Genomic DNA, 27384 nt, shown 5'->3' with positions numbered 1-27384 from the left:
GTCTGCGTGGGTTTCCTCCGGGTGCTCCGGTTTCCTCCCGCAGTCCAAAGATGTGCAGGTTAGGTGGATTGGCCAAGCTAAATAGCCCCTTAGTGTCCTGGGATGCGTAGGTTTAGAGGCAAATATGTGGGTTGACGGGAATAGGCCCTGGGTGGGATTGTGGTCAATGCAGACTCGATGGGCTGAATGGCCTCCTCTGCACTGTAGGGCTTCTATGATTCTAGAAGGAGTCATGCTGAGCTGGCTTTCACCTATTAATGTATATGCAGGGATTAGGCGACTATCAGCTCACCAAAGCATGAGATAAGGGAACACCTGAAGCATTGAAGATCTGTGTGGGATCATGGTGGGGGAATGGGAGTCATATCATAGTTAAGTTGCCGGATCGGTCACTTTTTCTTTCCTCCTCAGAATCGTGCTTGAGGCGACTGCTGATCAAAAATACCCTACTGCAGAAGAGCAGAATTGTCTAAGGGACTACAACCAAAGTTAATACCATCAGAATGAAGACGCTTCTAATACTCAGCACTCTCCTCATGACCGCAAACTCTAAAATCTTTGAAAGGTGTGAGCTAGTTCGCCTTTTTAAGAATAATGGACTGGATGGTTACGAAGGGTACAGTCTGAACAATTGTGAGTTCCGCTTGCTGAACATAGTCAAATACTGATGCCCTATTTCATCCTAATAATGTTGCCACTTGGTCTGATTGCTTTGAATGTCATTCACGTGGTTCATGGGTAACAAATTTGGGATTCTGAGGACATTTTTGTGTATATTTTTTTGAAGCTAACTGTTAGATAGCATGATGATGGAAGTGGCCACTATTTGTAGAATCAATACCCTGTTCGTGTTAACAAATGTATATTGGTTAATCAGAATGCTGCTCGAACACTGCTGCCTTGTTCAGTTCTAAAGCACATATTCTGGGAAATGTTTCACCCATCCAACATGTGGCTTAACTCAAGTGGCCCAACAAATACCCTTGCGCAGACTTGTACACAGAGAATTCTCTCAAACAACACCGCACTGCGGCGGCCATGTGTAACATCTTCAAGACATCAAGATTCCATTGACAGCACCTCCTGGACCTGTGACCCTCACTTCCTTGAAGGATGAGCGAAATAGCTGCATGGGAATAACCACTGCCTCCAGGTCTCCCCTAACCCCCCACCCCACATCCCCCCCTCCCCCCCCCTCCCCCCCACCCGAGTCATGCACCACCCTGACTTGGAAATATCTCACCATTCCGTCATCATCATTGAACCAAAACCTTGGAACTCCCTCCCTCACAGCACTGTGGGAGTATCTGCACCACAGGTTTTGCTGTGGTTCTATATGATCATGGCTGATCTCCATCTCACCCTAGCTTCCCCATTGCCCTTGATCCTACTTTTGATCAAATATTTATCTATCTCTTTCTTGAATCCATTGATTGATTCTGCATCCACTGCACTCTGGGGCAGTGAGTTTCTTAGACTCATAACCCTCTGTGAGAAGTAGCTTCTCCTTACCTCTGTCTTGATCCTCCCCCCTCTTACTCTACAACTATGACCTCTTGTCCTAGACTGTTCCAAAAAGGGGAACATTTGGTTAATATTTACTTTATCAATCCCATTAAGCATTTTATATACCTCTATCAAACCCTCCCTCATTCCTCGGTACTCCAGCAAGTACAAGCCCAAGCTACTTAACCGCTCCTCATTCGGCAGCCCCTTCAAACCTGGAATCAATCCAGTGAACCTCTTCTGAACCGCCTCCAGTGCCACCTCACCCTTCCTCAAAGAAGGTGACCAGAACACCACACAATACTCCAGATGTGGTCTCACCAATGCCTTATACAATTGTCACAACACTTCTCTACTTTTATACTCTGACCCTTTGCAATAAATGCCAAAATTCCATTTGCCTTCCTTATAACATTCTGCACCTGCATACCCACTTTCTGAGACTTATGCACAAGGACACCCAGATCCCTCTGCATTGACTCCTTTTGAATCTGTTTCCCATTTAAATACTAATTTGCACTTTTATCTTTCTGGCCAAAATGGATAACCTCACATTTATCCACATTAAACTCCATCTGCCAGATTCTGGCCCATTCCCCTAACCTGTCAATATCCATTTGTAAATTTTTTATCTCCTCATCACGGCCTGCTTTCCCACCTATTTTCGTGTCGTCAGCAGATTTTGCTATGTTGCACTCTGTTACAGATCGCCAACTGAAGAAGGACCCATTTATCGCAACCCTCTGCTTTCTATCAGTCACAGTAAGAAGTTTAACAACACCAGGTTAAAGTCCAACAGGTTTATTTGGTAGCAAAAGCCACACAAGCTAACCTGGTGTTTTTAAACTTCTTACTGTGTTTACCCCAGTCCAACGCCGGCATCTCCACATCGTTCTATCAGTCAGCCAATCCTCAATCCAAGCCACTACTCTACCCCCAACCCCTTGGGACCTAACCTTCCGGATCAATCTCTTGTGTGGCACCTTATCAAATGCCTTCTGGAAGTCCAGATGGATCACATGCACCGGATCCCTATTATCTACCTTGCTGATTACATCCCCAAAGAACTCCAAACAAGATTTGCCCTTCACAAAACCGTGCTGACACTGGTGAATTGAGTTTTGCTTTTCCAGATGCTCAGTCACCTCCTGTTTAATGATTGACTCCAGCAGCTTTCCCACCACAGAGGTCAAGCTGACTGGTCTACAGTTTCCCACCTTTTCCCGTTCTCCTTTCTTGCATAAGGGCCTGACATTAACATGTTTCCAGTCCACCGGTACCTTTCCGGAATCCAGGGAATTTTTGAATATCATAACTAATGCATCCACTATCTCTGCTGTCACTTCCTTTAACACCCTAGGGTGTAGGTCACAAGGTCCCGGGGACTTACTTACTTTTAAACCCTTCAGTTTACTGAGTACCTTTCCTCTGGTTATAGTAATCTCACCAAGTTCCACTGTATCAACTGCAGCTTTTGGGACAGAATTATTATCTTCTACCGTGAAGACAGAGATAAAGTATTGGTTTAGTGCCTCTGCCATCTGAGTTTTCTATTATTGCCCCATCATTCCCATCCTCCAAAGGGCCAACATCTACTTTCACTATTCTCTTCCTCTTTAGATACTTGTAGAAACTTTTGTTGTCAGTGTTTATGTTTTCAGCTCGCTTCCTTTCATAGTCCATTTTAGCATCTTTGATATTGTATTCAGTCACCTTTTATTGGCGTTTGAAGTTCTCCCAATCCTCCACGCTGCCACTAACCTTTGCAGTATGATAAGCCCTCGATTTTGCCCTTATGTTATCCTCAATTTCCTTATTAAACTACGGATGATTTTTCACCCTTACGCAATTCCACTTCCTCTCAGGGATGTACCTTAGTTGAGATGTCTTTACTATCTAAACAACTGCCACTGTTCTTCCACTGTCCTCCCTTTTAATACTTTTGCCCAGTCCACTTGGGCCAATTCATTCCTTAGGCCTGCATGATTACCCTTGCTCAATGCTAAAACTTGAGTGTGTGATTCTGTCCTCTCACTTCCAATCTGAATTTGAAATTCTATCATGCTGTGATCACTCCGTCTAAGTGGATCCTTCACCAAAAGGCCATTAATCAATCCTTCCTCATTAGATAATATCAGATGTAAAGCAGCCAGCTTGGCTCCATGACATGCTGCTCTAAGAAACAATCGCTCATACACTCCATCAATCCTTCCTTAAGGCTACTCTTGCCAAGTTAGTTAATCCACTCATTATGCATGTTAAAGTCATCCATAATTGCCATGTGCCCTTTTCCATAGAATCCCGACAGTACAGGAGGAGGCCATTCAGCCCATCGAGACTGCATTGACCACAATCCCACCCAGGCCCTATCGCCGTAAGTCCACATATTTAACCTGCTAATCCCTCCGAAACCTAACCCACACATCTTTGGACTGTGGGAGGAAACCCACGCAGACATGGGGAGAATGTGCAAACTCCACACAAACCCAAGTTGGGAATCAAACCCGGTCCCTGGAGCTGTGAGGCAGAAGTGCTAACCACTGTGCCACCATGCCATCCATGAAGCCCCCCTCATTTCCTGATTTATACTATGCCCTACTTCTACAGTTCTGTTTGAGGGATTGTAAATTACTCCTAGTAATGTGTTTCTTTCCTTGTTTCTTATTTCTACCCAGACTGACTCAAACTTTTGTCTCCAGTGCCAATATCATTTCTGAATACAGCCTTGATGTCATCCTTAACCAACAGAGCAACTCCACTTCCTGCTCCTTGTCATCTGTCCTTCCGGAATACTTGAATATCCTTGGACATTCAACTCCCAGTCCTGATTTTCTTGTAGCCACATTTGATTAATCCCCACCAGGTCAGACCCGTTTGCCACTATTTGTGCTGTCAGCCCATCAACTTTGTTTCGAATACTGCGTGCATGTAGGTGTAAGGTCTTCAAATAAGTCTCACTGATTTGTCTTTCTCTCGCTCTGTCCTTATTTGTTGATCCCTGATAACAGTGAGCCTTATCTCTAATAATGACTCCAGATTTCTGTGTACATTTTGTCCTTTTAACTTTCCTCCCTCCTGCAGCATTGCTTTTCGACTGACTGTTTAATCTGTTGACTTCCACCTTCCATGTTCTGCTCACTTGCTGTCCTGCCACTTTGGATCCCACGCCCCAGGCTTATTTGTTCAAATCCACCCATCCACCAAGAGTCAGTGGTCATTTGGCTGTGCCGCTGTGCTGTTTGTGGTGTTTGTTCCTTTGAGGGCAAAACAAAGGAAGAGGGTCTCCATGGAAGCAGGTAGGGCGGCACGGTGGCACAGTGGTTAGCACTGCTGCCTCACAGTGCCAGGGACCCAGGTTCGATTCCCGACTTGGGTCACTGTCTGTGAGGAGTTTGTACGTTCTCCCCGTGTCTGCGTGTGTTTCCTCCGGCTGCTCCGGTTTCCTCCCACTGTCCAAAGACGTGCAGGTTAGGTGAATTTGCCATGCTAAATTCTCCCTCCGTGTACCCGAACAGGCACCAGAGTGTGGCGACTCAGGGATTTTCACAGTACCTTCATTGAGGTGTTAATGTAAGCCTACTTGTGACTAATAAATAAACTTTAAAAAACTTTTACACTTTAGTGATTAATTGCCTGTGTATAATGTTTTGTTAGAATTTAGGACTGAGTAACTTAGTTATTGAAGATTGTATGAAGGAATTAAAGGGGGAGGGCTGTAGTGATTGCCCCTTTAAGGGCAACATAGCAAAGTAAGGGTCACCTGACTTGGGGGACCAATTGGGACTGAGAGTGAGTAATCAGGTCAGGGGTGGTGTCCTATCTTAGGCAGAAGACGTGTAGGGGGTTAAGGCAGTCATGTGGACTGCTGGTCTCTGTATAGATTTTTAAATTAAAAATATCTTTTATGTTTCCGATGAAGTCTGTGAATGTGCATCATTACAACTGGCGACGAGGGTAAATTATCTTGACACTGCCTCTGGCCCGACACCTGTGAGTATTCTGTTTTAATCAAAGTCTGAAGGAAAATACTCACCTGAATGCCTCCATTAGGGCGAGTGGAACGATTTGAGATTTTGTCAGATCCTGAGGGATGGATGCAGAGCAAGCCTGGATTGGCTGGTACAGTCAAGGGTTTAGAAGAGAAAGCTAAGAGATAATAACCCCCAGAAGCAAGAGCTGTGACTTTACATTTAGGGGGAAAATGGAACTTAAGTTAAAATGGAACCGAGTTGCTGCAAAGTTTTTTTGACGAAGACGGGAGCACAGGAAGCAGTGTTTTGAGTTTTAAAAAAATATGGCAAGGCCAAAATGAGCAACAGGAGGCACCCAGAAGTGCAGGAAAATCAGGAAGATGAGACTGACAAGCTCCCAATGTTGGAGCGGAGCCTGCGGGGAATCCGTGATAGCAAACGCTGCACTGCTGGACTTCAAACAGAGAAGGTTTTAAAAGAGAGGTCCTCAGCCTTTTTGAAAAGGAGAAGTTAAAAGGTTTTAAAAAAACAAAACTCAGAACGGACCACGCTGGATCTTCCAGTGAAATTGATGGAGGGATCGGCACATCAAAAAAAACAGATTCTCCAGGAGACCAAGGAAAGAAATACTGCAGGGATCGCGAAGAGGGGGCGCTACCCTCTTAGTAAAAGTGAGGTTTTAACCGTCCAAAAATAAACAGCCAGGTTTGACAAGGTCCCTCATGGGAGGTTAGTTAGGAAGGTTCCGTTGCTAGGTATACAAGGGGAGGTAGTAAATTGCATTAGACACTGGCTCAATGGAAGAAGCCAGAGAGTGGTTGTGGAGGATTGCTTCTCTGAGTGGAGGCCTGTGACTAGTGGTGTGCCGCAGGGATCGGTGTTGGGTCCATTGTTGTTTGTCATCTATATCAATGATCTGGATGATAATGTGGTAAATTGGATCAGCAAGTTTGCTGATGATACAAAGATTGGAGGTGTAGTGGACAGTGAGGAAGGTTTTCAAAGCTTGCAGAGGGATTTGGACCAACTAGAAAAATGAGCTGAAAAATGGCAAATGGAATTTAACGCAGACAAGTGTGAGATATTGCACTTTGGAAGGACAAACCAAAGTAAAACGTACAGGGTAAATGGTAGGACTCTGGAGAGTGCAGTTGAACAGAGGGATCTGGGAATACAGGTACAGAATTCCCTAAAAGTGACGTCACAGGTGGATAGGGTCGTAAAGAGTACCTTTGGTACATTGGCCTTTATAAATCGGAATATCGAGTATAAAAGTTGGAGTGTTATGGTAAGGTTGTATAAGGCATTGGTGAGGCCGAATTTGGAGAATTGTGTACAGTTTTGGTCACCTAGTTACAGGAAGGATGTAAATAAGGTTGAAAGAGTGCAGAGAAGGTTCACAAGGATGTTGCCGGGACTTGAGAAGCTGAGTTACAGAGAGAGATTGAATAGGTTGGGACTTTATTCCCTGGAGCGTAGAAGATTGAGGGGAGATTTGATAGAGGTGTGTAAGATTTTGATGGGTATAGATAGAATGAATGCAAGCAGGCTTTTTCCGCTGAGGCTAGGGGAGAAATAAACCAGAGGGCATGGGTTAAGGGTGAAAGGAGAAAAGTTTAAAGGGAATATTAGGGGGGGCTTCTTCACGCAGAGAGTGGTGGGAGTGTGGAATGAGCTGCCAGATAAAGTGGTAAATGTCACTTTTAACATTTAAGAAAAACTTGGACGGGTTCATGGATGAGAGGGGTGTGGAGGGATATGGTCCAAGTGCAGGTCAGTGGGACTCGGCAAAAAATGGTTCGGCACAGACAAGAAGGGCCAAAAGGCCTGTTTCTGAGCTGTAATTTTCAATGGTTCTATGGTTTGTGCCAAAACTTCAAAAGTGTAGGAAAAACACAAAGAGAAAGTTGGCAGTTGCTGACAGTTTAGTCAAAAAGAAATGACAGTCTTAAAGCGGTAATACATTTAAAGCGATGATACATTTAAAGCGGTAATACATTTAAAACGATGATACATTTAAAGCGGTAATACATTTAAAACAATGATACATTTAAAGCGGTAATACATTTAAAGCGGTAATACATTTAAAACGATGATACATTTAAAGTGGTAATACATTTAAAGCGGTAATACATTTAAAACGATGATACATTTAAAGCGGTAATACATTTAAAGCGGTAATACATTTAAAGCGATGATACATTTAAAACGATGATACATTTAAAGCGGTAATACATTTAAAACAATGATACATTTAAAGCGGTAATACATTTAAAACGATGATACATTTAAAGCGGTAATACATTTAAAGCGATGATACATTTAAAGCGGTAATACATTTAAAGCGGTAATACATTTAAAACAATGATACATTTAAAGCGGTAATACATTTAAAGCGATGATACATTTAAAGCGGTAATACATTTAAAACGATTATACATTTAAAGCGGTAATACATTTAAAGCGGTAATACATTTAAAACGATGATACATTTAAAGCGGTAATACATTTAAAGCAGTAATACATTTAAAACGATGATACATTTAAAGCGGTAATACATTTAAAACGATGATACATTTAAAGCGGTAATACATTTAAAGCGATAATACATTTAAAACGATGATACATTTAAAGTGGTAATACATTTTAAACGATGATACATTTAAAGCGGTAATACATTTAAAACGATGATACATTTAAAGCGGTAATACATTTAAAGCGGTAATACATTTAAAGTGGTAATACATTTAAAGCGATGATACATTTAAAGCGGTAATACATTTAAAGCGATGATACATTTAAAGCGGTAATACATTTAAAACGATGATACATTTAAAGCGGTAATACATTTAAAACGATGATACATTTAAAGCGGTAATACATTTAAAGCGATGATACATTTAAAGCGGTAATACATTTAAAGCGATGATACATTTAAAGTGGTAATACATTTAAAGCGATGATACATTTAAAGCGGTAATACATTTAAAGCGATGATACATTTAAAGCGATGATACATTTAAAGCGGTAATACATTTAAAGCGATGATACATTTAAAGCGGTAATACATTTAAAGCGATGATACATTTAAAGCGGTAATACATTTAAAGCGATGGTACATTTAAAGCGATGATACATTTGAAGCGGTAATACATTTAAAGCGGTAATACATTTAAAACGATGATACATTTAAAGCGGTAATACATTTAAAGCGATAATACATTTAAAACGATGATACATTTAAAGTGGTAATACATTTTAAACGATGATACATTTAAAGCGGTAATACATTTAAAACGATGATACATTTAAAGCGGTAATACATTTAAAGCGGTAATACATTTAAAGTGGTAATACATTTAAAGCGATGATACATTTAAAGCGGTAATACATTTAAAGCGATGATACATTTAAAGCGGTAATACATTTAAAACGATGATACATTTAAAGCGGTAATACATTTAAAACGATGATACATTTAAAGCGGTAATACATTTAAAGCGATGATACATTTAAAGCGGTAATACATTTAAAGCGATGATACATTTAAAGTGGTAATACATTTAAAGCGATGATACATTTAAAGCGGTAATACATTTAAAGCGATGATACATTTAAAGCGATGATACATTTAAAGCGGTAATACATTTAAAGCGATGATACATTTAAAGCGGTAATACATTTAAAGCGATGATACATTTAAAGCGGTAATACATTTAAAGCGATGGTACATTTAAAGCGATGATACATTTGAAGCGGTAATACATTTAAAGCGGTAATACATTTAAAGCGATGATACATTTAAAGCGATGATACATTTAAAGCGGTAATACATTTAAAGCGATGATACATTTAAAGCGGTAATACATTTAAAGCGATGATACATTTAAAGCGGTAATACATTTAAAGCGATGATACATTTAAAGCGGTAATACATTTAAAGCGATGGTACATTTAAAGCGATGATACATTTGAAGCGATGTTACATTTAAAGCGGTAATACATTTAAAGCGATGATACATTTAAAGTGACAATGCACTCCAGGCAGCAACCACAGGAAAAAGCAAAGGGCAATGGACAGGAAAATTAGAGAAGACCTCATATAGAGGGCATCTGTCAAAAAGGTCCACAAGCAACAAAGACCTCAAAGAAGATGCAACACAATTCCTTAGAGGAGGAAATGAAGACCTGAAGGAACCTCACTGGTTCTTGTGCTTTTCCATCAGTGTGACTATTTCAGCAATCTTGTTCTGGCGCATAATCTCAGTTTCTTCCTCTGCCTGAATTGCTGATTCTGCTGTCAGTTTCAATGCTTTTACCTCTTCAGTTAATTTCTCATCACAACGCTTCCTTTCTTCAAGCTCTTATTCCCCGATTCAATTCTTCACTGGACTTGCTCTAGTTTTCTGGTTCCTTTTTCATGCAGTTCAGCTTATTCTACATCGCCTCATTAAATTCTCCTTCTACTTAACTGCACTTTATAAACTTTTGCAGCCTTTTTTTCAAGTTTGCATTCAGTCATTTTGTTTCGCTGTTTTAACCTCCAGAACTTTAATTCTTTTTGATGATTTCCCTTCATGTTCAACAGTTCCCAGTTTCTTGAGAAGACTTTAATTTCTGCATTTCTTCCGAGGTGAATCCATCGTGTTCCTACTGGATATGTACATTTCACAAATAGAACTTTCATTTCTATCTGTCTTAACTTCAGCTGAACCCTTTTGATTTCACTGTTGGTCTGTGTCTGTCTCTGACACACAACGACCCCAAAAGGAGAGCAACGAAAGACCCCAAAGGAGGGCAAGGAAAGACACTAGATGACCAAATGAAGTGGAGTGAGTGAATTGCAGAATGGAAACAAGTCAACATCTCATGACTGACCAGAAATCTCTCCCTCTCTTACCACCCGCCATTGGTATATGTTGGAAGGATTTATCAGTTGATGCTCGACCTGTTTGGCCTTGCCATAAACACACCTTCCTTGGTCCACCAGTCCTGGAGTGGGACACAAACCCATATTCAGGCTCAGAGGCAGGGACATTACCCATTGCACCACAAGACCTCCAATATGTGGGAATGATTTATATTGGGGTGGTGGTGGTGGGCAGAGGGTTTAGCATTTGATTGCCACAAGGCTTCAGAAACTCCCTTTATCTGATATATGCCTGGATGTGCCCACCGCGGGCTTCTCAGGCAGCTGGGTGAGTGGCTGCAGATACCCTGGCCAGATCTGACTTCTCCAATGGGCGGCACGGTGGCACAGTGGTTAGCACTGCTACCTCATAACATCAGGGACCCGGGTTCAATTCCCAGCTTGGGCCACTGTCTGTGCGGAGTCTACACATTCTGTCCGTGTCTGCGTGAGTTTCCTCTGGGTGCTGCGATTTCCTCCCATGGTCCAAAGACGTGCTGGTTAGGTGCATTGGCCATGCTAAATTCTCCCTCAATGTTCCCAAACAGGCGCTGGAGTGTGGCGACCAGGGGATTTTCACAGTAACTTCATCGCAGTGTTAATGTAAGTCTACTTGTAACACTAATAAATAAACTTTAAACTTTAAGCTCCTCTACTTCCACTTCATCCTCAGAGCGTGCAGAGTATTCTGCACATTCCGACTGCCCAGTCCTCTCTGCTGCATCAGCACGTCACTGCTATCACACCCTGGCAGCTGTACCATGAAGGGCATGCACAGCTCTGCCCACCCACCTGAATCGCACATTCAATAATCCAGAGGCTTGCTCCATGACTGCTCGGACACTGACGGTATCAGCCAGGTCCTGGGAGGATTTCCACATGTATGCAGTCAATGACTTCCTACACTGACGGGAATCCAGACACCACAGTAAATGTGAGGACCACCTCCCCTCTGGATGGTGTCTCTGGTTTCCCAAGTGTCAAAGCGGGCATGAGTAACCTTGGCAGTTTGACAAAGCTGGCAGCAATCCCCTGGGAGTCCCCGCTTGAGTGAATGCGATTGTGAAATCCTGAAGATGTTAGCGGCAGATTCCTGGAAGAACCCAGAGAAGAAGAAATTCGGAGCTACAGTGACCTCGAGGACCACGAGGAATACATGTTCAGCTGGCCCACTTGAAAGGAGATCTTCATAGAGTCATAGAATCATATGTTCCAAGAGGGTACAGATGTCAGCAGCAGGATGCTCTGAAAGCCTGGGTCTCCTGAATGCTCTTGTTATATCATGTCAAGGAAGCCAGCATACCTTTCACTGGGGCTACCACGTCCTTTGGGTTGGAGCCCTGTGTTCATCCTCTCTGTCCTGTGAAGTGGCGTGTGCCTGTGCAGAAGCTGGCTGCTGTTGCACTTGTTTCTGGTGCTGTTGACGTTGCTGTTGCTGCCTCTCTTGTTCCACATCAAAGCTCCTTGCTGTAGCTGCACATTGAGCTCCACAGAATGTAGTCAAGGCCGAAACATCATCTGAATTCAAGAAGGAATTAGTTATCGCTCTTGGGGCTAAAGGGATCCAGGGATATGGGGAGGAAGGCAGGATCAGGATATTGAATTTGATGATCAGCCATGGTCAAAATGAATGGTGGAGCAGGCTTGAAGGGCCGAATGGCCTCCTCCTGCTTCTAGTTTCTATGTTTCTATGTTGCTAAAGCTTCAGTGAAGGCGGGCAGCAGAGAAGATCAGCTCAGAGTGGACAGAGTCTGAGGCAGGTGAAACGGCTTTCAAAAAGTTAAAAAACAAAATCATCGGCAAAGTAGTGGAACCACACCCTCAGAGTTCCTTGGAGCTCAAATCCTTCCAATGGAAGCAGCGATTCAGTACAAATCTTTGAAAGTTTCCCAGCCTGTCAGTCTTATTGAACACAGTAAGAGTTTTAACAACACCAGGTTAAAGTCCAACAGGTTTATTTGGTAGCAAAAGCCACACAAGCTTTCGGAGCCCCAAGCCCCTTCTTCAGGCTTACCTGTGTTTACCCCAGTCCAACACCGGCATCCCCACATCACACTTTAACAAATTCCACAGAGCTTGGGAAACCTGTGCACCGACCATAGAACCATAGAATCTACAATGCAGAAGGAGGCCATTCGACACATCGGGTTTGCACCAACAACAATCCCACCCAGGCCCTATCCCCGTAACACCACATATTTACCCTCCAAATCCCCCTTAGTCCCTGAGGGGCAATTTATCATGGCCAACCAACCTGACACGCACATGTTAAAGCCAGAAGGCCGGGTGATAGCAAAATTAATTTGACGTTTATATATTTAGGTGGCAGAGTCGACAGCTCACAGGCCTGTAACCAGGCTGGAAGTGGGTGAGATCTTGGCAGTTTTCTCACACACGGGCATGTTTCAGGAATTTGAAACCGCTCTGCTTGCATTGGGCCCCATTCGCTTTTGCAGTTAAAATTCAGCCCTGCTGCATTTTATAATTTGTAATTGTTTTTGCTCTGATTTCCAGATGTTTGTACAGCTTTCTATGAAAGCGCTTACAACTCGGCGGCTCTCCGCCTTGAATGGGCCAAAGGAAAAGTCTTGTCAATGGATTGCGGCATGTTCCAGATCAACAATTTCTGGTGGTGCCTGGGTGCAGACACTCCCGTCTCCAAAATGAACTGCGGCACAAGCTGCTCAGGTAGACCAATGTTGGCCAAATTCAAATCAATCACAGGTTTTTGAACATTGCTCAATGCTAAACCCCGTCGAAAACAAAATGATCCTCCACTGGACTGATTTCACCACCTCCCCCCTCCTCCCCCAAAGTCCATCTTTCTTGGTTGCCGACTGGGTCGCCAACTCTCCAGGCTTGTCCTGGAGCTTGGAGTAACGTACGATTGGTTTCCAACAGACCTGCTGTGCGCAGAGGGAAGCAATGATGGCCTATTTTATTATCGCTAGACTATTAATACTATTAATACAGAAACTCGAATCCCACCACAGCAGATAGTGCAATTTGAATTCAATAATGTTTATTTATTAGTCACAAGTAAGGCTTACATTAACACCACAATGAAATTACTGTGAAATTCTCCTAGTTGCCACAGTCCGGCGCCTGCTCGAGTCAATGCACCTAACCAGCATGCCTTTCAGAATGTGGGAGGAAACCGGGGCACCCGGAGGAAACCCACGCAGACACGGGGAGAATGTGCAAATTCCACACAGACCGGGACCCAAGCCAGGAATTGAACCTGGGTCCCTGGCGCTGTGAGGCAGCAGTGCTAACCACTGTGTCACCGTGCCGCCCTAAATTATAAAAATTATCGGGAATTCAGAATCGACTGATGACCATGAAACCATTGTTGGAAAAACCTGTCTGGTTCACTAATGTCCTTCAGGGAAGGAAATCTGCCATCCTTACCTGGTCAGGCTTACATGTGACTCCTGAGCTACAGCAATGTGGTTGATTCTCAACTGCCCTCTGAACAAGGGCAACAAGGGATGGGTAATAAATGCTGGCCAGCCAGCGACGCCAATGTCCCTCAAAATAATTTTTAAAACCTTCGAAGGAAAACCATGGGCCGGATTCACTGACCTCGCCCGTGGATGGAATTCTTCGATCCCACTTCAGGGAATGGAGTTTTGGCCGAATGCCAAATTCTCGGTCCTTGCTGGCAGCGGCAGCGGGGTGTGAATGGCCGAATGATTCCAGCCTGTAGTAGGCACTAATTTAAAAAACTCTGTGCTGTTAAAAAAAAATCCTGGAACCCTTCCACTTATTAGTTGCAAAAAATAACTTAGAAATGAGGGGGATAAATGGGGTCAAGAATCAGCCAATCAGACAGTGCCTGTTTGCTTCTCAATTGGCTCTGGTAAGGGGATGGGGGGTTGGTGACGGGGGTGGGCGGGTGCCAGAACTGCGAGGGTCTATATCTTGATTGACCAATAGTGGAGGATAATTAGGGAGGGAAGAGGAAAGAGGGGAGGGGAGAGGTCATGTGGTAAAATCGCCAGTAATCAGTCCAGCTGGAGTTGACAATGATAGGGACAACACTCCCCTGGTGGAAAGCAAAAGATTTACTTCTAGCTTGGGTTTCTGCCCACTTAAATGGAACCAGTCTCAGTGATCAATTTGGCCTCCTAATTGTTTCTACACCAAGTCACAGCTGTTCTACAAATTAGAATGATGTACTCAGCACTATGGAGGGTTTGCTTCAATGAGGCAGCGATAACAGAGTGACAGTGCAGTCACAAGCTATATACAAATTAGGAGAAGGAATAGGCCACTCGGCCCCTCGAGCCTGCACCGCCATTCAGTAAGGCCATGGCTGATCTGACAGTAACTTCACATACCCGCCTACTCCCAATAACCTTTCACCCCTTTGCTTATCCACAATCTATCTACAGCTGCCTCAAACATTTTCACTGCCACAGCCTTTCGAGGAAGAAAGTTCCAAAGACTCAACACCCTCTGAGAGAAAATAATTTTCATCGCTGTCTTAAATAAGTGGCCTCTTATTTTTAGACAGTGATCCCTGGTTCATAGAATCCCTACCGTGCAGAAGGAGGACATTCGGCCCATCGAGCCCGCACCAACAACAATCCCACCCAGGCCCTATCTCCATAATCCCACGTATTTATACTCCACTAAGCCCCCTGGCACTAAATGGCAATTTTGCATGGCCAATCCACCTAACCTGCACATTTTTGAACTGTGGGAGGAAACCCGATCAGCCAGAGGAAACCCTTACAGATTCTGGGACAATGTGCAAACTCCACACAGATAGTGACCGGAGGCCGGAATTGTACCTGGGTCCCAGGTGCTGTGAGACAGCAGTGCTAACCTCTGTGCCAACGTGCCACCCACATTTCTGGATTCTCCCACAAGAAGAAGCATCCTCTCCACATCCACCCTGTCAATACTCCTCAGGAACTTAAATGTTTTGATCAAGTTGCCTCTTACTCTTATGAATTCAAGTAGATACAAGTCTGGCCTCAGCTATCAGTCTGGTAAACCGGAACTGCTTCCAACACATTTACATCCCTCCTTAAGTAAGAAGACCAGATGTCATCTCACCAATGCCCTGCATAACTGAGTCATAACCTCCTTTAGCTCTGACGAAGGGTCATCCAGACTCAAAATGATGGCTCTATTCTCTCTCCACAGATGCTGTCAGACCTGCTGAGATTTTCCAGCTGTTTTTGTTTCAGATTCCAGCATCCGCAGTATTTTCTTTTCATCACCCTACTTTTGTATTCAATTTCCCTGGCAATAAACAAATAAGATTCTAGTAGCTTTCCCAATTAGTTGCTGTACCTGCACACTGGCCTTTTGTGATGGATGCACGAGGACACCCAGATCCCTCTGTAACTCAGAGCTCTCACACTATTTAGGTAATAGGCTTCTTTTTCATTCATCTTGCCAAATTGACAGTTTTACTCTTTCCCGCATTATACTACATCTGTTAAACCTTTGCCCACTCACTTAACCTATGTAAATCTTCCTGTATTCTCCTTATGTCCCCTTCACAATTTACACTCCTACCTTTCTTTGTATTATCAGCAAATTTAGCAGCCATGCCTTCTGCCCCTTCATCGGGCGGCACGGTAGCACAGTGGTTAGCACTGCTGCTTCACAGCTCCAGGGTCCTGGGTTCGATTCCCGGCTCGGGTCACTGTCTGTGTGGAGTTTGCACATTCTCCTCGTGTCTGCGTGGGTTTCCTCCGGGTGCTCCGGTTTCCTCCCACAGTCCAAAGATGTGCAGGTTAGGTTGATTGGCCAGGTTAAAAATTGCCCCTTAGAGTCCTGAGATGCGAACATTAGCGGGTAAAATATGTGGGGGTAGGGCCTGGGTGGGATTGTGGTCGGTGCAGACTCGATGGGCCGAATGGCCTCCTTCTGCACTGTAGGGTTTCTATGATCCGAGTCATTTGTATAAATTGTAAAACGTTGAGGCCCCAGCATCAATCCCTGTGGGCATAGTGCTTGTTCCACCACCACTGTCTTAGATGCCAAGTGTTGTAAATAAAGCTGAAGGCAGTACCAAATTTAACGTTCGAAGAAGGTCAATTGATGAAGAGACCATTGGTGGATATGACCTCATTGGCTTCTTGGAGGCCATCTGGACCTCACCTGAGAAAGCAGGTATTGGCCATGACTCAATGGGCATCAACCTTGTCTCTGAGCTAGATAGCCCTGAGCTGAGCAGACAAATCTCTGCTAACACTCTAGTGCAGCACCGAGGGAGCACTGTCAGAGGAACTGGGGAGGATTGTCCACACCCTCATGGCTGTTTTGTGGAGGTGGAAGTGGCTGGCCATTGGGCAGCGGCAGAGTCTCTGGCCCCGCGGGGTATACCGTTGTTTGCACTCTCCACCGCCGGGGAACCCATGGCAGGGAGTCGCCGTCTGTGGGAAGATTGGGCCGGGGCAATAGCTGGAAAATCCTGCCCAGATGAGTCATTAATGTTCCAGCTGCAGGAACTATTTCAGAGAAGATCCACAGAGTTCACCCTGGCGTCCCGGTCAATATTTACCCCTCAACCATAGCTAGTAAAAATAGATTATTAGCACATTATTATTATTGCTGGCAGGGGGAAAATTAGGACAGGATTTTCCAACTGCGCTCGCCCCAAGACTGGAAAATTCCGCCCGAGGTCAACATACCTTTGCATGGGCCATGTCCCACCTGCTACGATTCCCGAGGGGGACAGGACTTGAAAATTCCACCCATAGAATCCAATAGAACCCTGACAGTGCAGAAGGAGACCATTCAGCCCATCTATTCTCTGAAAGAGCATCCTACCCAGGCTTAGCTGTTCATTTTGTACATTACATACGTTATACTTCATTGACTGTAAAGTGCTTTGCATATGCCTTGAAATGTGTGACTTAAGTTCAATCCTTCTGATCTCCTTTTATGCTCTCTAATATTTAACATGTTTTTATTGCAGCTTTTTTAGATGACGATCTGACTGATGACATTAACTGCGTCAAGTCCATAGTCAAGTTGCACCCTGGAATGTCGGCCTGGTACAAAGAACCCTCCTTTCTACTTCTGCCTCTCACCAAACCTTTGATATATTTTGTTGGCGTGATGGAAAAACAAAATATTTTATTAAAAGGAGTCTCCGGGGTCCAAATGGATGAGCCCCAAGATTGAAAATTGTAACAGAGGAAGGAAGTCAAATCAGAAATTAGCAAGAAGGTTCCCAAGAGCCCAGCTTTTCGGAATGAGTTGGAGGGAGGGGTTCTTGATTTCGGCCTGGAGAGAATGTAACATTTACGTGACAGGAGGAGACTGACTTGAACAGTTAACGCGGAGGTTGGAGTGAGCCGGGAAGGACAGCACACGGGAAATACTGATTCATAGCAGAGCGTTAATAAAAGAGAGGGAATGATCCGAATGAGAAGAATATGGAGAGGGAGTGAGAGAATGAGTGAGAAAGTGATAGAAATAGATCATGTGAGAGAGTGAGAGTGGGGAGTTCATTCATGGTATGTGGGCATCGCTGGCTAGGGAAGCATTTAATTACCATCCTCATTGCCCCTTGAGAAAGGTGGTGATGGTGCCACCTTGAGCTGCTGCAGTCCCTGTGATGTAGGTACACCCACCATAAAGTTAGAGAGGGAGCTCCAGGATTTTTAACGCACGATTTAAAGTGGTTGATGTCCTGCCCTCCAAGATCCTGTTTGAGCCCCGCTAGTGGCTAGTCAGGGTCTTTTCCCCACCAGGGTGGGCATTTTGCACAGCTTTGGGGGCCAGTTGTTTTGTGGAGAGATCACAAGTTAAACCCTGGCAGTCCCCAGTGTGCTCTGCTAGAGGGCGGGGATCCTCCTTTTTGGGCACCCTTAGGCCCATGCACAAACACACTGACTCTCCATCACACGCACACACATACACTCTCTCTCTCACTCACACACAACACATACTCACACACTCATACACACACACACACAGACTCTCTCTCACACACACAACACACACACACAGACACACACACTCATACACACACACTCTCTCTCTCACACACACACAACACACACACACTCTCTCTCACACACACAACACACACTCATACACACACACAACACACACACACACGCACACTCACACACACACAGACTCTCTCTCACACACACAACACACACACACTCATACACACACACACACACAGAGACACACACTCACACTCACACACTCACACTCACACACTCACACTCACACACACACACACAACACACACACACAGACACACACACTCATACACACACACTCTCTCTCTCACACACACACAACACACACACACTCTCTCTCACACACACAACACACACTCATACACACACACAACACACACACACACAGACTCTCTCTCACACACACAACACACACACACTCATACACACACACACACAGAGACACACACTCACACTCACACATACACACACACACACACACACACACACACAGTGGTTAGCACTGTTGCCTCACAGTGCCAGGGACCTGGGTTCGATTCCCGACTTGGGTCACTGTCTGTGTGGAGTTTACACACGTTCTCCCCGTGTCTGCGTGGGTTTCCTCCGGGTGCTCCGGTTTCCTCCCACAGTCCAAAGATGTGGGGGTTAGGTTGATTGGCCATGCTAAATTGCCCTTAGTGTCAGGGGGAATAGCTAGGGTAAATCCTAGGGGATAGGGCCTGGGTGGGATTGTGGTCAGTGCAGACTCGATTGGCCGAAAGGCCTCCTTCTGCACTGTAGGATTCTACACACACACACACACAAACACTTAATCTCTCACAGACAATCTCATTAATGCACACAGACATGTTGTCAGTATGATGGCAACCAAAGGAGCGTTCTGCAATGGCCATCCCCAATGGTGTCCTTATCCTCAGCAAACCCACCCTTCACCACCTCAATAGGGCCTCCCTGATCGGCCCTAGTAACCTCAGACCCCTCCTTTGGTTGCCACCATACTGAAATTATTCCAGGACTGGACTGGATCGGATGTCACAGAGAGTTGAGATTGTTTGAAGGGAACAGGAATGTATAGCATGAACAAGGAAACTTTCTTTCCTCGCGACAATTTTAGCGCCAGTTGGTATCATATCAACAAAAAAGGTGATTGTTGGAAATCAACCATCTGAGCTCCAGGATATCACTGCAGGAATTCCTCAGGGTAGTGTCCTAGGCCCAACCATCTCCAGCTGCTTCATCAATGACCTTCATTCCATCAGAAGGTCAGAAGTGGGGGAAGTTTACTCATGATTGCACAGTGTTCAGCACCATTGGTAACTCCTCAGATACTGAAGCAATCCATGTCCATATGCAACAAGACCTGGAGAATATTTAGCCTTGGGTTCATAAATGGCAGGTAACATTGCGCCACACAAGTGCCAGGCAACGACAAGAGAAAAGAGAATTCAACCAACTCCCCTGATGGCATTACCATCACTGACTCCCCTACTGTAATCATGCTGGGAGTTACCATTAACTAGAAATTGAACTGGACTACACATATATACTGTATTATAGAAAAAGTCCCAGATGACCAGAGGCTGCTCTGCCCCTCAAGGGGGTGACTAGCAGGTGATTTGGCGGGTGATTTAGCCTGAGGATCACTACAGCTCAAACAAGGGGCAATATAGAGAAGGCGGGGCCTTCATGAATAACCACAGCCAGTACAGGAATTGAACCCACGCTGTTGCATCACTTACCAGCTGTCCAGCCAGCTGAGCTAACTGTAGTTATAAGACCAAGTCAGATACTGAGGATTCTGTGGCGAGTAACTCACCTTCTGACTCCCCAAAACCTGTCCACCATCTACAAGGCACAAGTCAGGAGTTTGAGTGGGTGGGTGCAGCTCCAACAGCATTCAGGAAGCTCAACACCATCCAGAGCAACGTAATCCACTTGATTGGCACCACATCCACCACCTAAAACATTCACTCCCCCCTCCACCAATGCAGTGTGTACCATTTACAAGATGTGCTGTAGCAACTCACCAAGGCTCCTTCGAGAACACCTTCCAAACCCGTGACTTGTGCCATCTAGAAGATCAAAAGCAGCAGATGCATGGGAACGCCACCACCTGCAAGTTCCTCTCCAAGGCGCTCACCATCCTGACATTGAACTCTACCATGGTTCCTACACTGTCGCCGGATCAAAATTCTGGATCTCCCTCCCTGTCAGCACTGTGGGTGTACCTACACCACATGGACTGCAGCAGTTCACAAAGGTGGCATGCCACCATCTTCTTAAGGACATTTAGAGATGGGCAATAAATGCCAGCCGAGCCAGCGATGCCCACATCCTGTGAAGTAAGTAGTCTCACAACACCAGGTTAAAGTCCAACAGGTTAAAATGTATATATTCACAGGATGTGATGTGGAGTTGCCGGCGTTGGACTGGGGTAAGCACAGTAAGTAGTCTCACAACATCAGGTTAAAGTCCAACAGATTTATTTGGTAGCACAAGCTTTTGGAGCACTGCCCCTTCATCAGGTGAGTCACTGTTGGACAACATCCAACTTGCAGGTGGTGGCGTTCCCATGCATCTGCTGCTTTTGATCTTCTAGATGGTACAAGTCACGGGTTTGGAAGGTGTTCTCGAAGGAGCCTTGGTGAGTTGCTGCAGCAATGGTACACACTAAGTGCATTGGTGGAGGGGGGAGTGAATGTTTTAGGTGCTGGATGTGGTGTCAATCAAGTGGATTACTTTGCCCTGGATGGTGTCCAACAATGGTTCAACTGATGAAGGAGCAGAGCTCTGAAAGCTCTCGCTACCAAATAAACCTGTGGGTCTTTAACCTGGTGTTGTGAGACTACTTACTGTGCCGACCCCAGTCCAACGCCGGCATCTCCACATCACATCCTGTGAATATATACATTTTTAAAAAACACTTAGTTAGGGAAAGTAATGATGCCAAGAATGCCATTGGACAATAAAGAGCTAACATTTGGAGCTATCTAAAATACAGGCATTCCAAGATGTGAAGTAAATATGCCTTTGCACCAGTTCTGGGGGAGATGGGACCTGTACAAATTGGATGGGTTACACCTGGGCAGGACTGGGACTGATGTTCGAGGGGGAGTCTTTGCTAGAGCAGTTGGGAAGGGTTTAAACTAATATAGTAAGAAGTCTCACAACACCAGGTTAAAGTCCAACAGGTTTATTTGGTAGCAAAAGCCACTAGCTTTCGGAGCGCTGCTCCTTTAAACAAATATGCCAGGGGGATGGGAACCTATGTAAGGAGTCCGAGAAGGAGGGAGCAAGGACAAAATGTGGGGAGAAGGTTCCAACTACATCAAAAATCAGGAAAAAAGTTAAAAGGAAGGAGAACTCAGGAGATGTTATTAATGGAAGTGTTAGAATTCAAAAAGAAGGTACAAAAACTAGCATAAGGGCACTTTATCTGAATGCTTGTAGCATTCGAAACAAGGTCAATGAATTGACAGCACAAATCATTGCGAACGAGTATGATTTGGTGGCCATTATAGAGACATGATTGCAGCTTGGTCACGACTGGGAGTTGAACATCCAGGGGTAACAAACTGTTTGGCGGGATCGACAGGAAGGTAAGGGAGGTGGTGTAGCTCTGATATTTAAAGATGATATCAGGGCGGTAGTGAGAGATGGCATAGGTTCTATGGAAAAAAAGGTTGAATCCATTTGGGTAGAAATTAGAAATAGTAAGGAGAAAAAGTCACTGATAGGCGTAGTCTATAGGCCACCAAATAATGGCATCATGGTGGGGCGAGAAATAAACAAAGAAGTAACTGATTCATGTAAAAATGGTACAGCAATTATCATGGGGGATTTTAATCTACATATCAATTGGTCAAACCAGGTTGGTCAAGGCAGCCTTGAGGAGGAGTTCATAGAATGTATCCGCGGTTGCTTCCTTGAACAGTATGTAATGGAACCTACGAGGGAGCAAGCTATCCGAGATCTGGTCCTGTGTAATGAGACAGGAATAATTAATGATCTTGCAGTTAGGGATCCTCTTGGAAGAAGCGATCACAGTATGGCTGAATTTAAAATACAGACGGAGCGTGAGAAGGTAAAATCCAATACCAGTGTCTTGTGCTTAAACAAAGGAGACTACAATGGGATGGAGGGAGGAGTTGGCTAAGGTAGACTGGGAGCAAAAACTTTATGGAGGGACAATTGAGGAACAGTGGAGGACTTTCAAAGCGATCTTTCACAGTGCTCAGCAATGTATATACCAGTGATAAGGAAGGACTGTAGAAAAAGAGATAATCAGCCATGGATATCTGAAGAAATAAAGGAGGGTATCAAATTGAAAAAAAATGCATACAAAGTGGTAAAGATTAGTGGGAACCGAGAGGATTGGGAAATCTTTAAAGGTCAGCAGAAAGCCACAAAGAAAGCTATAAAGAAAAGTAAGATGGATTATGAGAGTAAACTAGCTCAGAATATAAAAACATAGCAAAAGTTTCTACAAATATATAAAACGAAAAAGAGTGGCTAAAGTAAACATTGGTCCTTTAGAGGATGAGAAAGGGGATGTAATAACTGGAAATGAGAAAATGGCTGAGGCATTGAACAGGTATTTTGTGTCGGTCTTCACAGTGGAAGACACAAATAACATGCCAAAAATTGATGACAGGAAGGCTATGGCAGGTGAGAACCGAGAAACCATCATTATCACGAAAGAGGTAGTGTTGGGCAAGTTAATGGGGCTAAAGGTAGACAAGTCTCCTGGTCCTGATGGAATGCATCCCAGGGACTAAAAGAGATGGCGGGAGAAATAGCAAATGCACTCGTGGTAATTTACCAAAATTTGCTGGACTCTGGGGTGGTTCCCGCAGATTGGAAAACAGCAAATGTGATGCCACTGTTTAAAAAAGGAGGTAGAACAGTAAAGGAATTAAGGGTTATGGTGAGCGGGCGGGTAAGTAGAGCTGAGTCTACAAAAAGATCAGCCATGAGCTTATTGAATGGCGGAGCAGGCTCGAGGGGCCAGATGGCCTACTCCTGCTCCTAGTTCTTATGTTCTTATATTCTTTATGTTCTTTGCAGAATTCAGGAATACATATTTTACTATCCCTCATCATTCCCTAAATTCCAACAGTGGCTACACTTTAAATGTATCCCGTTGGCTGTAAAACCCTTTCAGATATGCTGAGTTTGTGAAAAGCCTTGTACAAGAGCACTGGAGCTGAGGAAGGTGGTCTCAATGATAAATGTAAAGCAGAATCACCAGTGAAAAGGTTGTTCTGATTGGTTGATAAGTGGAGGAAATCCACGATTTTCCACCATTCTGCAGCTGTTCGGCCCTCAGCTCCGTCTCTTTCTCCCGTTTTGAAATGCTCCTTAGAACCTACCTCCTTGACCAAGTCTTTAGACACCTCTATCTGGTTTTCTCCTTGCATCGCTGGCCATCAGACTTTGGTAACGCTCTTGTGAAGCGCTTGTGAATTCTTGCAAACCAAAGGTGCGACATCAATGCAAGTATTTGTTACTGTGGAAGAAGATCTGAATGGACGAGAAGGCTGATTCCTGGGCAATCTCTGAGTTGATGTAAACACGATCAGAACCTGAACTATCCCAAGCGCAAGAGGGAGCGATATCTGGAAGTTAGTTTAGCATCAACTTGGCCGACTAACCAATACCTGGGGTGAGATTTTCTGGCTGTGCTCACCCCAAGATGGGAAAATTCCACGCCTCTTCTTGGATTTTGTAGCCAGTTTTAGTGATAAGCATTTATATTTAATGCAGTAAATGTTTAGTGCTTACAGAAGGGAACAGAGAGCTATCAATAGGAGAAGTGTTTGGGGAGGTCCAAAGGTTGATCATGAGGAGGAACTCTCTGCCTCAGAAGGTGGTGGAGGCAGGGTCATTGAATATTTTTAAGGTGGAAGTAGATAGATTCTTGTTAGACAAGGGAAACAAAGGTTATGGGGGGTGGAAGGGAATGTAGAACTTGAAATACAAACCAATCAGCCATGATCTTAACAAATGGTGGAGCAGGCTCGAGGGGCCGAATGGCCTACATCTGCTCCTGTTTCGTATGATTGTATTTGAAGATGGAGTAGGAGGGCATGTAATGGATCAGCCAGTTTCTGAACCTGAGCCAACATTGAGCCACTAAAGATGGTTCTCAAAAGGGCAGTGGAGTAAAAAGATTCAAATTTGAACAGATCAATATCTGGAGACTGACTGTTGACGGAATATTGTCATCTGTCTTTTGCAGGGTTGCCTGGAATCTCAGATGCAAAGGGAAAAGTCTCGAACACTTTGTCTCTGGATGCGGTATATAAAGATGTCAAAGACCCTGTTGATTGGTGCAGTTTGGTTTTGTGGAAGATGGTCCTTATGCAAGGACCATGCTGGACCATGCACTGCCGGAACCCTGTAAAGGGCTGAGAGAGGTTGTCCTTTCAAATTACATTAACCTGCACTTAACCACACATGTTCATTATTCAGTCCCTCGGGATCACTCTCTATGCTTCTAACTGGCAGGAGGGTGATTGCGAGACACTGTCTGACCTAATCTGCTCACCATTTTGAGGGAGGTAATTTAGGGTGGACACAAGGGCGCAATTTTGCACAGCTGATAGTCTGAATATATCTCATCAAAGTGCAAATGCACAACCCATTGTGGGAATGAAACGTATTGACTAGAAGGTTCATAGTTTATAGAATGACATCACACCCCATGAAGCAATTTGGCTTGTTGGAATTGACAGCATAGCGAGATGTCAGTGAAGTCGTAACTCAGAGATCTGGGTTCGAGTTCCACGACGGAACTTGGCAAATTTAAATTCAATTTATTAATTAAACCTGAATTAAGTATTTCATATTAGTAACGGTGAAAATCCGACAATGTAAAAACCCCTGATACCCTTCAGGGGAGCATATCTGTTGTCCTTATCCAGTCTGGCCTACATGCGACTTGAGGCCCACAGATTGGGGCCAATGCTTAACAGCCCTTTGCATGGACGAGCTCACTTCTCACAGAAGTCAGTGCTGCTCTTGCCAGCAACACCTACATTCCAGGAATGAACAATAAAAAATTGCATTGCTAATGGGTCTTTGAAAGTGTTATCCATTTAGCCCGATCTCCTCATGGTTTCCCTTGCCTTTCAGTGTTTCCTTTCCAAATAGACATCAAATTTCTTTTTGAAAGTTAGTTTTTTAAAAATTCATTCATGGGTTGTGGATGCCATTGGCTAGGACAGCATTCATTGCCCATCCCTAATTCTTCTTGACAAGGCCACCTTCTTGAACTGTTGCAGTCTACATGGTGTAGGTACATCCACAGTGCTGTTAGGCAGGGGTTTCCAGGATTTGGACTCAATGACAATGAGGGGTTTGGTGATATTGTTCTGAGTCAGGATGGTGACTAGCCTGGGGGGGAATTTGCAGGTGGTGGTGTTCCCATGTGTCTGCTGCCCTTGTCCTGCTAGGCAGTAGATCTTGTAGGTTTGGAAGGTGCTGTTGAAGGAGGCCTGGTGAGTTGCTGCAGTGCACCATGTGGATGGTACACAGCTGCCACTGCAAGTCTGCTCTCAGGATGCTTTCATCTCCCTTTTGGGCTACACATTCCAGGTCAGAACATCTTGCTGCGTAAGATAGTATCCATTCCTCTCCATGTTGGTTCTTTTCTCAATAACCTTTGCCCCGAGTCCTCTGGTTACTGGCCATACTGCCAGTGGAAACAATGGTGGCCCAGATTTTTGCTTCCAGGCAAAGAACATAGGGACAGGACAGTTCCTGCCTCCACCAATCCAACCTTTAAAAACGGTTGCCTGTAACTGGGATTTTTGTTCTGGGCGGGGGGCACTGGGTTCGATTAGAAGTCAGACCCACTAGTCCCAGAACAAATGAGGAGGCTGCTGAGGGTGGAGGCAGGCTGGGTGCAAAGCCTGTCTCTTCACTCTGGCAAAATGATTAAAACAGAATCCAGCCCTTCAGTCCTCAGCCTCACCCCCCACCACTACTTAATCCCAACAGACTCTCCATGCACCAGCTAGGCCAATGTATGACTACTCATGCACCACCCTCCCCACCCATTCCTCATACCCACATGCCAACACATGTTCCTCGATCCAATCCCATGACCCCTCACGTCCTTTCTAAATAAATAGCTGAAGGGAAATGCTGAGGTGTTGAGATCACAGAAGGGAAACTTGAAATAACAACTCTCGACTGTAACTTTACAATGTTTAGACTATGAGGAGAGGTTTGCAATCCAGAGGATGATGTCCCGACTCTTCGTGATAATTTCAATAAATAGATTCATAAACTAATAGAGGTTTACAGCATGGAAACAGGCCCTTCGGCCCAACTTGTCCATGCCGCCCTTTTTTTAAAAACACTAAGCTAATCCCAATTGCCTCCGTTTTGGCCCATATCCCTCTATACCCATCTTACCCATGTAACTATCTAAATACTTTTTAAAAGACAAAATTGTACCCGCCTCTACTACTACCTCTGGCAGCTCGTTCCAGACACTCACCATCCTCTGAGTCAAAAAACTGCTCCTCTGGACCCTTTTGTATCTTTCCCTTCTCACCTTAAACCTATGCCTTCTAGTGTTAGACTCCCCTAACTTTGGGAAAAGATGTTGACTATCTAGCTGATCTGTGCCCCTCATTATTTTATAGACCTCTATAAGATCACCCCTACGCTCCTGAGAAAAATGTCTCAGCCTATCCAGCCTCTCCTTATAACTCAAACCATCAAGTCCCGTTAGCATCCTAGTAAATCTTTTCTGCACTCCTTCTAGGTTCATAATATCCTTTCTATAATAGGGTGACCAGAACTGTACAAATGTTTATTAAGGAATAGATGAAAGGACAATAAAATAAACTAAGAGTACACTAAACTAAGACAATGGCTGAAATTTTTCACCCTTCCCGCTGGTGGGACCTTCCAATCCCACTGATGACAACCCCCCCACCGACAGCAGAGGGTATGAGCCATGGGAAAAATCCAGTAGCATTGGTGGGACTAGAAGATCCCACCACCGGCCAATGGT

At 44.5% G+C, this 27384-nt stretch overlaps 1 protein-coding gene across 1 annotated transcript; it reads left to right on the top strand.

Annotated features, from left to right (window-relative positions):
- The first annotated feature begins 503 nt into the window (after positions 1 to 503).
- On the top strand, positions 504 to 24672 carry LOC144506103 (lysozyme C, milk isozyme-like). Its single transcript, XM_078231918.1, has 4 exons — positions 504 to 633; positions 12901 to 13074; positions 17330 to 17408; positions 24595 to 24672. The coding sequence occupies exons 1-4, from the start codon at positions 504 to 506 to the stop codon at positions 24659 to 24661; spliced, it is 450 nt and encodes a 149-aa protein (XP_078088044.1). The 3' UTR covers positions 24662 to 24672.
- Positions 24673 to 27384: the final 2712 nt, after the last annotated feature.

This window comes from Mustelus asterias, chromosome 17, assembly GCF_964213995.1.
Source record: "Mustelus asterias chromosome 17, sMusAst1.hap1.1, whole genome shotgun sequence".
In the NCBI taxonomy this organism is placed as follows: Eukaryota; Metazoa; Chordata; class Chondrichthyes; order Carcharhiniformes; family Triakidae; genus Mustelus; species Mustelus asterias.
Note: the sequence above shows the minus strand (reverse complement) of the source record. Positions and strands in the feature narration are given on the sequence as shown.